At 57.8% G+C, this 11,539-nt stretch overlaps 1 protein-coding gene across 5 annotated transcripts in view; it reads right to left on the bottom strand.

Annotated features, from left to right (window-relative positions):
* Positions 1 to 348: 348 nt before the first annotated feature.
* The window catches only part of ZNF609 (zinc finger protein 609), a 65,618-nt gene continuing 54,427 nt past the window's right edge, over positions 349 to 11,539 (bottom strand). For 3 of the 5 annotated variants that reach the window (XM_064389414.1, XM_064389413.1, XM_064389415.1), the window contains exons 4-10: positions 7,381 to 7,468; positions 4,656 to 7,011; positions 3,869 to 4,235; positions 3,534 to 3,709; positions 2,862 to 3,078; positions 2,679 to 2,748; positions 349 to 2,543 (exon numbers count right to left, since the gene is read on the bottom strand). In XM_064389414.1, the coding sequence (XP_064245484.1) occupies positions 2,537 to 2,543; positions 2,679 to 2,748; positions 2,862 to 3,078; positions 3,534 to 3,709; positions 3,869 to 4,235; positions 4,656 to 7,011; positions 7,381 to 7,468 (3,281 nt within the window). In that variant the 3' untranslated portion in view covers positions 349 to 2,536. Of the gene's footprint in view, positions 2,749 to 2,861; positions 3,079 to 3,533; positions 3,710 to 3,868; positions 4,236 to 4,655; positions 7,012 to 7,380; positions 7,469 to 11,539 lie in introns of all 5 variants that reach the window. The other 2 variants (XM_064389417.1, XM_064389416.1) reach the window with 2 other exon arrangements.

Below are 11,539 nucleotides of genomic sequence, written 5' to 3'. Positions count from 1 at the left end.
CCCCTCACACGGATCACCTCCATGGCAAAGCTGGAGGAGCCAAACCCCACCTTGTGCCTGCCCTGTGCCCCCAGCACCTCCTGTACCCTGAGGCAGGGCCTTGGTGCCCAGGGGTTCAGCCCTGGGGGTTCTGCCTCCAATTACCAGGTCTGAGCTCAGCTGCAGCACCCACCAGAGCCACGAGTGCTGGGGCAGAGGTGGATCCAGGGGGTCAATGAGCACCAGGAGCCTTCTCAGATGCCCAATATGGGGAAACCCCCTGGCCCACCCCCAAAAATAACTGGCCACACTCTTTAGGGATAAAGGACCAGACTTGGGGGAACAGCAAGAAAAAGCCACCCTCACAGGTTTGTGATTGTCTCTTAAAAAGATTTATTCTCCCTCCTTGCCTAAATGTACAAAGGCAAGAAGAGTACAGTTTGTATATATATATATTTATATATATATATATATAAAAAAACAAGGAACTTGGTAATAATGTACACTTTACAGAAGGGCAGAGTCAGGAAGACTGAAATGAAACCCAACACAGCAACGCCAATGGAAACGAGCTATAAACACCAACGGTCTGACACCGGGGCTGGGGGTGGCCCCGTGGGCAGCAGCTGGCCCAGAGACCCCGGAAAATGTCAAACCTCAAACCTATTCTGCATAAACTGTTGTTTCATTTAACACCTAAAGGGAGACTCAACTGGGACCCAAGTGGGAAGGTGGGGAGCAGCCCCCGAGCCCCTCCGACTGCGGCACCCCCCAACACCCCCAGGCACTTCCTCTGCGCCGCTGGAGCCGCGGTGGGCCCCGGCCGTGCTGGGAGCCCGGCTGGGCCGGGCCGGCCGAGGCTGGAGGTAGGAGCAGCCAGCGGGACGCTCCTCCACGGGTGGGATGTGGGGCTCTCCAAAGCACCCCGACCCCGCCAGTCCCCAGTCCTGTGGCTGTGTGTGGCTCTGTGACGGGTGCGGGGTGGGCCCATCAACCCACCTTGTCCCTGCGGAGTGTGCCGGGCCACGCGGCCCCGTCTCCTTCCAAACACAACAAAGAGTGGAAGAAAAATGAGTCAGACAACAAGAGCAGGCTGGGGCCACTGTGCCGCCGGCACCTGAACCGGGCCGAGAGCAGCCAGCACCTTTCCAACTGGGTACAGCGGGATGGGGAAGAAACGGGGAAAGAAAACAAAACCCAAAACAACAGCTTTCAAACAATTGCTTTTTACAGTATGTACAGAGCCCAGCAGGCAGAGCATCCCCGTACAGCGGCCCTCGGGGCCGGGTGCGACACGGACACACACAACTGAGACCGATGGCCCCCATGTCCCCCGGCCGGGCAGCAGGAGAGGCGGGGACACAGCAGGGGCGGCCCGGCCGCTGCGGGGCCGAGGTAGAGTGTCGGCCTGGGGAGAGCCGCTCTGGGGCTGGGGGCAGAGGACCAGAAAGCCCCTGTCCTCAGAGCTGGGAGCAGCCAGGAGTGGGGACCATCTTCCTCCAGGGCCTGGTGCCCCCAGCCCTGGCACGAGGCTGGAGCGGGGACCGGCATGGCCCCACATGCCTCCAGCAGAACCTAAGTGTGCTTGTTTCTTGCTGCGCCCTGCCTGCGGCCTGGGGAAGCTGCCCTAAAAGCAAAAGGTGGATGAAAAGGGGAGCCACAGCCCCCCACAGCAGGATGTGCTGCCCCAGGGTTTGGGGGGCACTTGCCGTGACAGTGGGGCAGAGAAAAGGCTGGGATTTGCAGAGCTGCAGCTCCGAAACCAAAGCAAAAGCCACAGGCAGGAGCTTCAGGCAGGTCTGGACCGTGCACAGCCTGGGGGGCCCTGGCAGCCTGTGGGGTGACAGACACAGCCCCCAGCTCTGTCCCCTGCTGCCCCCAGCCCCACGGAGCCCCAGCCCCCAAGGGCAGAGGCTGCTTTGCTGGGGCCAAGAGCTTCCCCAGCCCCACTCTGGCCATTGGCCACGTGCTGGTGGCTCCTGCCCCCAGGCACAGAGTTGTGGGTGCTGTGGGGTGCAGGACCAGATGAGGGACTGGGAGAGCCCCACAGCTGCCTCCAGCCAGGCTGCCACCCACCCGCCTGGCTCACACCAGCCCCTGACACCCGCCAAGGCTCTGTGAGCCAGTCCTTCCTTCCTTTCCTGAGACTGTGGCCACACGGCAGGCTCGGCCCCATGTTCCAAGTCCCCGCCTGCCCCCAGTCCTATCGTGAAGCAGCAGCTCACAGAGACACGGCAGGGTCCCAAATTCATCAAGAAACCTCAGTGCTTCTGTTTCCTCTTCATATGCACCAGGCAGGTGAGTCGCCTCCACCCCAAGTGCTGGTGCTCAGTAGAATAAATATATCCGCAGGTACCAGCTCACCCACTCCCCAAAGAGGGGTGGGGCGGGGAGTCAGTGTGTGTCCGACGAGGGGAGAAGACAGAGTCTGCCTCAGATCACGGCAGGAACGTCAAGCAGTACAATTAACACCATTCAACTGATGTCTAAAGGAGTCTCCAGCACTTCTCCATGTGAGCCAGTCACACGTCTTGTACAGCCCAGGCATCCCGGTGTGTCACATCCTGCCACGACCCAAGGGCAAGTCAGCTCCCGCGAGCCCCAACAGCCATGGGCAAACCCTAAAGCCTCGAGGGCATCCCGTGAGCGCCCAGCCCGGCCGTGGAGCTGCGGCAGGAGCGGAGCCTTACCGTTCTCACCTCCGGGGAGGCGGGTACAGGGAGGGAGCGGAGCCTTGCTGGCTGGCCACGATGGCTGTGGAGGAGAGACCTGCCAGGGAGAAGAGGTGTCAGCAGCTGGCAGACAGGGCCCTCGGGGACAGTGTGAGGGTCCCGTGGCCCAAGGGCAGGTGCAGCTCCCCCCCAGCCCGGCCCCACTCTCACCTGTTGCATAGGGCAGGTTGTACTGCGCTGGCAGCAGCGAGTACCCGAGGTGGTGGTGGTGGTGGTGTGTGGAGAGCAGGCGCTGCGAGGGCGACGTGCGGGGCCGGTCGCCGCTCCTCTCCCCTGCGCCCGCTCCCCCGACGCTGCTGCAGCTGCCGCCGCCCCCCACCACCCCACAGCCGCTGCGCTCCCGCTCCTGAGACGTCTTCTCGCTTATCTGGAGAGGAGAGAGCAGACACGTGCTGAGGGACATGACCAGCAACCCTGGGGCACATACTGCGACGTTCCCTCTGCCTTTGCCCAAAAGGTTCCCACCCAAAGTGGGGTGGGATGGCCAAAAGCCATGTGGAGGACACAGGACCACTCTTTCCTCACTGTGTCCAAGCTCTGTCTCCCAGCTCAGCCCAGGAGGAGCCACGGGATGGAGACAGCCCCCACATCCCACCTGCCAGCTCCAGGGCTGAGGACAAGTGTCACCTGGTTGCTGCAGGGCCTGGTGATGCCCCAGTGCTGGGGCACAGGTTTTGTAATGTTGGAATCCATGGCTGCAGGTCCCCCACAGCAAGCAGAAACAGCAAATCCACATGACAAACGGACCTGATCCCACCTCATTATAGGATCTAGGGACTATCCCACAGAGCTGGGCGAAGCCAGCGCCCTGCTGATGCTCACCGTGGGGGATTTGCTCTTGTAGTGGCTGGCATGCTGCTGCAGGATGTCCAGGGCCTTGGACTCCGAGCTGGATTTACAGCTCACGCTGGGGCTGGCTCGGGACTTGTCACTGTCATCGCTGCCGGACGCCTTGCTCCCATACGGAGAGAAGGAATAGCTGGAGGGTAGGTATGATCCTGGGGGAACAAGAGCAGTCAGGGCACCCGGAGTATTCCAGCAGCACAGTGGGAGCATGTGGCTCTGTATGTGTGTGAGAGGATGTCCCACGGCCACCCCCCACCCTGAGAGCAGGGACAGCTGGGAATGGACACCCCTTGAAGCCCCCGGCTCCCTACCTGGGTAATTCTGCATCATGACGGTGGGCATGGCACGGTAGCTGGGGTGGTTGGGGTCATACGACTGGCTGTAGGAGTAGCCGTGCATGTACGGGATGTAGGACTGATGCTGCGTGAGGGGTGAGGACACAGGGACGTGGACACTGGGCCTGGGGTCCTTCCCCACCATGCGAGCCTCCTCGGTGGGGGTCAGCTTGCACTCGGAGCTGGTGCTCTCCTTCCCGTCCTCCTTGGACGAGGCTTCTTTGCTTCGATTTCTTTCTTCCTTCAACTTTCGGTCCCGCTCCTCTTTCCACCGCTCATCCTCTGTCTTGATGTCTGAGTACTTTGCTGGGTACACATAGGTCCACATCCGGGGTTCAGCTTCCTGCAAGAACAGCCAGCCATCAGAACAGCTGCCTCCCCCTGGTCCTGCCTGTCCCAAAACCAGTCTGCGTTTGGAGGAGACTGGCAAACCCCATTCCCCTTCCCCGGGCTCTCCTTGGCCCACCTGCGGTCTCCACTTCCCACAAGAACAGCCAATCACCAGAGCAGCTGCCTCCCCGCAGTCCCACCTGTCCCAAATCCATGCTGGGTTTGGAGGAGACCAGCAAACCCCACTTCCCTTCCATGGGCTCTCCCTAGCTCATCTGTGGCCTCACAGCCCCACCCTTTTTCTCTCACGGAGTCCCACCACAAGCAGAGGACAACACATGTTCTCTGAGGTGATGGCCCCTGCAAAGCCCAGTGAGCAGCTTCCTGCAGGAGCAAACCCAAGGCTGGGCTGGCAGACAGGGCAGGGCATTACCTGTCTGTACCAGAGAACAGGGTCCACCTCCGCTTGCCGGCCACACTCGGAGCCAGCCTTCGTCTCAGCCGTCTCCTTCCCTAGGTGACCAGCCTCACCCAGCTTCACCTTGAGCCCCTCGGCGACCTGGCTGCTGGACAGCTTGGACGAGTCCTCCAGCTTGGGGATGATGACCGATTTGGCCATATCAGGACCTCCCTGCTCCTTGGGCTTGCTCAGCCCCGACTTGACGAGGTCCGTGAGGCTTGGGGCTTTGGTCAGCGTTGGGGGCATGGGTGGCTTCTGCTTCCATTCTTCTTTGAGTGCTGCCTCTCTCTCTTTCAAGCCCAGCTCCGCCTTCTTCTCCAGCCCTCGCTGCTGCTGCTGCTCCAGGCTCTGCCGCTGCTTCTGCTGCTCCTCGTACTGCTGGCGGTAGGCAGGGTTGGTGCTCAGCAGGTGGGCATGGTAGCCCTGCTCGCTGTAGCCGTAGGGCGGCACGTAGGCGTACTGGTTGTAGTAAAGGGACTGCATGTACATGTTGGGGCGCTGCTGGATGACTGAGGGCTGCTGGCTGGAGCCACTGCCGAGCTCTGCCTTCTTCTCTTCACAGCCTTCACTCTTCACCTTCACCTCCGGGTTCTCCTGCTCCTCGTCCTTCTTCAGCTTCAAGGTCTGTGTCTCGGCCGCAGACTGCCCGCCGGGGTTCAGGGGTCCTGGGCTAGCCTGGGGGTAGCCAGGGGAATAGTAGGTTTCAAAGCCTTGGTAGAAGGGAGACTCTTTGCTCTGTGGTTGTGGTGGGAAAAGAGCTTTTTTGGCGCCTTCCTTGACCAGCTGCTCTGGATCCTTTGCCTTCACGCTCTCCAGCTTGCCCTCCCCATCCTCCCCAGCATCAGAGATGTCCGAATAGGCCGGGCTGTTGGTCTTCACCGAGCTGGCCTCTGCCCCATTCTGGGTGACAACGTGCAGTGGGGTCAGGGGCTGGGCTGGGTTGGTGTTCTCCAGCCTGCTGGCCCCACCGATGGAGGGACTGGGTGCGTTGTCAGTGAAGCTGTAGATTTTATCTGCCTCGGCCTTGATGCTGGCGAGCCGGCTCTGGTGGGGGTCAGATGAACCGTTCAGCAGCCCCTCGCCTTTCATCCCCAGCTCACTGGATTCCCCCCGGAAAGGGCTCTTACCTTCCTCCGCTCTGCAGGCTTTGCCAGGAGTCAAAGGGTTTTCCACCTCTTTGGGCTCTTTCTTCTTCTTGTCTTTCTTCTTCTTCTCCTTGGAAGGGGTGAGGGCAGGATTGACAGCGAAGGGCTCTCCCATCACTGTTGGCTTGGGCTGGATGGGTTTGAGCTGGGGGCTGTTGGGCATGGTCTGGACCACAGTTGTGGCGAGGCCAGCGGAGGAGCCGGGGCTGGCTGTGGTCAGTGTGGCAGTCTGGAAAGTGTAAATTGGCTGCGGGGGGATAGCTGGTGCAATGGGTCTGGCGGACTTCAAGCTTTTGGAAGGAACCTTCTCCTGTTTAGCACCAGAGGACTTCTTTGACTTGTCCTTATCAATGCATCGCTTCTCCAGAGAGTCAAAGTCATCGTTACTCGTCTCATCGGCCACCGAAGGACCATCCTCAGAGCCATCATTAGACAGAGCACCCAGGTCTGTGTCCCCTTCCCCACCCACCTTCTTCTTGCAGGGGACCTTGGCGCTGAACTTGCTGGATGGGGAGGGGCTGTGTGGCTCCATCAAACGCACCTTGGGGGTGGCCGAGCGAGCAGGTGAGAGGGAGCCCTTCTGTGTCCCAGCAGCACCGTTGCAGCTCCCGATGTCGGCATGCAGGGAGGGCTCCTCGCCATACTCGCTGTCCACATCCGCCTCCAGCTTGCTGTCATCATCCGTGTGTGCGTGGGCCTGGTGGTACTTCAGCCCATTGATATGCTTGTACTTCTTGTTACAGTTGGGGTGGGGACAGTCGATGAGGATGGGAGAAGGGCAGTTGCGCTCCAGGACAGCTGGCTCCACCTTGACCGTGGCAGGCGGCACCGTGGCCGAGCCCATTGAGTTTGTGCGGATGCGCTTGCTGCCCTTGGAGTCCTCGGAGCTGGAGTTCAGATCCATGTCGGAGAGGGGTTTGCTCTTCCGCTTGGTGACGGAGGAGGGGCTGGCCTTCACGTCCTCGGCGGTGCCGCCAGGCGGGGTGCGGTGGTCCGAGGAGTTCTGGCTGCCCCGGCGGCCCTTGCTGTTGGCTCCCGCCCGGGTCTTGCTGCTGTTGCTGGTGCCCTTGCTGTCCGAGGCCGCGGCCGTCTCGTTGACTGGCGTGTTGCTGTTGGGGCGCATGCGCTTGCCCCTGCCCCGGCCGTTGCGCATCTCCAGGTCACTGGTGGGAGAGTCACAGAACCTACAGGGAGGAGGACACAGAGGTTTTAACAGAGAGGTGGCCCTGCTGGGCTGTGCTGTCCCCAAGGCACAGTGGGGAGCCCCTTACTCCCCTCGCTACCAATCCCATAGATTTCTCTCCCCACTGACCCATAAGGAGGAAACAGAGAGGTCCCCTGGGCTGTGCTAAACCATCTCCAGTCCCCAGGGCAAGGGACGTGTGACTGCAGGGGCAAAGAGTCATGGGAGCAGCTGGGTTGGGCAAGGCGGAGATGCCAACCTCTGTGGCAGCCCCATGGGCACAGGGCAGTGTGCCAGGCTCCATGGGGGTCATACAGGGCCAGATCTGCCCTCAGCACCAGGAGCCCATCAGAGCCCCCCACCCACTTACCGGGGAGGCGCCCAGTCATGCTGCGTGCAGTCCAGCAGTGTCCCCACGTATGTCTTGTTCCTCCAGGTGACGTTGACCACCAGCATCCCTGCAAGGTGAGGAGAAAGGGTCAGATGGGGCCAGGTGTGATCCCAAGGTGCCAGGAACCTGCCCCTCCAGACAGGCAGGAGGAAGAGATTAGCTCTAGATTTGAAGGAGAATGGACAAGTGGTCATGGGCTCTCAGAAGAGGTGAAACATTGGGCTCCAAGACTGGAGGGGCACCAAGATGGGAGTTGGAAACTCCCAGCTCATCCCTTCCCTTGGCATGTCTCACCTAACCTCTCTTCCTGTTCCCTACTTTCATGGGACATTAAAACCAGTGACCTCCAAAGGGCTATGGGATTTCAGCCCTTCAGAGGGGACCTGAAGATCAACATTGGCTCCATGTGTGCTCAGGTAGGATAGGGAATGTGATCTCCAGAGAGAAAGAGCTGGGAAGACCCTGGGGGAAATGCAGAAAGCTCGTAGCAAGGCTGTGGACCCTAGAGTGGAGCTGTGGACCCAGCATGGGTCTGCATGAACCAGCATGGCCTTGAACCTCATGACCCTCCAGAAAAAGCTGCTGCTGCCACTAGATGGCAAGCTGAGCCCAGCATTCCTGCTCAGGCGACTGTCCCTCGCAGGAAAACCCAATCCTGGCAGAATAACCCTCCACTGCCCTGGGCCACTTTGCTTCAGCACCTCCAAGGAAATCCCTCTGCCCTGAATTTCCATCTGGAGAACCATCCATGGGGCCACCTCCTCCCATCATGAAGCAAAGTCACTGGGCATTCAGAAAACCTTGGAGTTTCAGCTTTTCCACACTAATTCAGAAGAGGAACTGCCTGGCTCACACCCACACTGTGACCCTCAGCACCTCTTCTGGGAGGCAGAGGGGTCTCCCACAGCACCCTTCAGCATTGTGTGTCTCCTCCTTGCCATGGATCACTCTGATTTCCACACAACTGCAGCACAGTCTGTTGTGCCAGGCACATTTATCCAAGCAAGGTAAAACTCAGGAACGGGTTTGCAAGGGTTGATGAGTGCAGCAAGATATATGGCCCTGGGAGATGGATGGAGCCGAGGGAGCCCGGAGCAGCTGCGCCTGAAGCATGTTTATAAATCTCAGCCCACATCCCCCGTTGTGCTATGCCAGCAGCCAGCTGCAGGCTTCGGCATGGATAATACATGGAGCCAAGGCCTGACACGTGGGGCTCCTTCAGAAAGAGAAATGAAATGCAGACCTTCTCTTTCTCCTTTTCCTCCTGGAAAATGTTGCGAGCAGATCATGGGAACACACGGTGCCAGCACGTGGCCAAGAGCCACAACTGGCTCATCCCAGTGAGCAAGAGATGCTGGGTTCTGCCTTCAGAGGAAGGTGCTGAGGACCTGCCTCAACAAAGACATGGCCAGGCTGTGATTATGGAGACAACCTGAGGGAGAAACCAATGCTGGGAACCCACAGCCCCATGCATGGAAATATCAGTGGCAACAGTGGGATGCTGGTTCCAGGCATCCCAAAGAGGGCACATGGAATATGGCCCTCTGCTCCTCCTAATGCAGCAGTTTCTGGCAGGCAGGAGCCTGTCCCCCTTTCCTTAAAATCCAAAGAAGCTCCTGGCTGCATCCTGCACCCCAACCCAACCCCACCATTCCCAGGACACCTCTGAAGAGCTGCTGTGGGATCCTCCCAGGAGCTGCCCAAGGACCTGGGAGCCACTGAGGAACATGCAGCACTAACCCAGGCCCCATTCCTCCCAGTCCCTCTGCTCTCCCTGCCAGTTCAATCCCTCTGAAGGCAGAGAAGACCACGTGAGCCACTGGAAGTTAATTGCATGGCAAACCACTTGCAGTCTCTTTTGCATCCTGGGGCCAGTGTGTGATATTAGAAAGAAGTGCTGGCATTTTTCATCCCGACCACCACAGTCACAAGAGAGAGATGAAAAGAGGAAGGGGCAAAACGAGCTGGCACCATGTCTCCTTCCCTGTTGGAATGCCAGACTTCCAACACACACCAGCCTATATTTAACCCGCTGCAACCAATCACACCAAATCCCCTCCTAATCCTCCAACAATAACCCAGGACAATTTAAACCCCAGGATAGATCCTAAGCAGCATTTTTCACCCACTGTGTCCCCCTCCCACGGCAGGATGATGAGCAGGCATGACAAGGGCAGCAGTGAGGAAGCAATGTTTTCACATCTCCAAGAACACCAATGCTCTTGAACAGAAGGAATCCCACTTGGGTAACTCCTATCCCATCTGGTTTCATGGGAAGGTGACATCTCTCAAGCTCTTAAGGAATCAATATCACCCAAATCTGGGTGTAAATCACTCAGCATCCTGCTCACCAAGTGCTCATATCAGAGTTGTATCCTGGCTGGAAAAATTAAGGGTTGGTGACGGTGCAAAGTGGAATTCAGGAAGGCAGTGTATGAGAAAATCCTGGGATTATGTGGGATGGAGGACAAGGTGCTGTGGGCACCAGGAGCCATTCTACTGGGGCACATTTCCCCTCTTTTCAATGAATCCCCTAAGCCCAACCAAGAACATCTCCATGAACTCCTCCTCCATCTGCATCACTTGCAGGATGTCCTGGCTTTGGGATGCCCCTTCTTCCATGAATTTCTTCCCCAGCTGCATCATCTTTAACATTATCTTTGTCATTTCCCCTCCAGCTGCATTACTTTCAGGACACTCCAGCTTTTCACTAAGCCCTGCCCATGTCAGAGATCCCACCTGACCTGTAGTGCCCAGGCTTTGGGACACAACACCAAAGCTGTTCATGGCCACCATGCTCCTGCCAGGAGACAGGGGACATCACGGGGCTGTCCAGCATAATTGTCACCTCCCCCAGTGAGGAGAGATCACTCATCAATTACCATCACAGGCAAAAGAGACTCGCCCTGGGGAAACTAATTTAATTTATTACAAATTAAATCAGAGTAGGGTAATGAGAAATAAAACCAAACTTTAAAATACTTTCTCCCGGCTTCCTCCCAGGCTCAACTTTACTCCTGATTTCTAGATTTCTGCCCCCAAACAGCACAGGGGGATGGGGAATGGGGGCTGCTTTTTCTCCCCTTCCTAAATACATTATCCTGCCCCCATTGCTGACAGGCTCTGCCTTAACTGACCTTGTCCAACATGGGGGAGGTTTCTGGTGTCTTCTCAGAGAAGTTCCCTCTGTCAAACCTTGACAGGCAACATGGTTTCCCTGGCAGGGCCAGTGGGAGATGGGATCATCCCATCACACCATGCAGGGATGGATGCTCAGATGGTGCATGACTGTCCCTGGCCATCCAACTGCTTTCCAGGGACTGCAGCACACAGAAGGATCACTGCCCTGGACTTCAGGAGAGAAGACTATGGGCTCTTCAGAGACCCGTTTGACAGAGTGCTGGAGGGGAGTGGAACCCAAGGAAGCTGGGCGACATCCAAGGATCATTCCTTAATTCAGGAGCAATGCATCCCAACAAAGAGAATTCAGGTGGAAATGCCAGGAGGCCTGATGCATTAACAAGGAACTCTTGGAGAAACTCAAACACACAAACGAAAGCCTGCAGTTGGGGCAGCCCAAGCTAAGGGGCTCAATGACTTGTTTGCCTTGATCTTCACCAGCAACACCGGCTCCAGCCACACCACCTGAGATGGAGGAGGCAAAGACAGGGAGAAGGAAGAACCAGCTGTAAGAGAAGTTCAAGGTGTGTAAGTCCATGAGACCTGATGAGACCTCATGGTTCCCAGGGGAGCTGGCAGAGGAAGCGTCTAAGCCACTATCCATTGTATTTGAGAAGTCTTTGCTCTCACCCTCCTATCTTCCCCATTCTATCCCTATCTATTGCATTTCCCTCCTGCTCCAAGCAAGGACACATCCACTGGCATGTGCCAACCCTGGGCAGGCTTGTGCTCTATCATACCCTCACAAGAAGTTTGCAAAAAGACAATCCAAATGTCTGGAGTACAGAAATCTGGGCCATGAGTAACCTGGCACTAACATCACAGCAGGAACTAGAGGAAGGGATGTACAGTGTGCTGATGTTTTCCAGGTGCTGACACACCATGATCCTCATGGCTCAGAGGGTTTGTGCTTGTTTTGCTGCAATCAGCACTGGTGTGGCACCGTGGGAAGGTGACA

The sequence above is a fragment of the Passer domesticus genome, chromosome 14 (genome assembly GCF_036417665.1).
Source record: "Passer domesticus isolate bPasDom1 chromosome 14, bPasDom1.hap1, whole genome shotgun sequence".
NCBI classification, from domain to species: Eukaryota; Metazoa; Chordata; class Aves; order Passeriformes; family Passeridae; genus Passer; species Passer domesticus.
The sequence above is the reverse complement of the archived record's forward strand: the minus strand, read 5'-3'. Positions and strand labels throughout refer to the sequence as shown.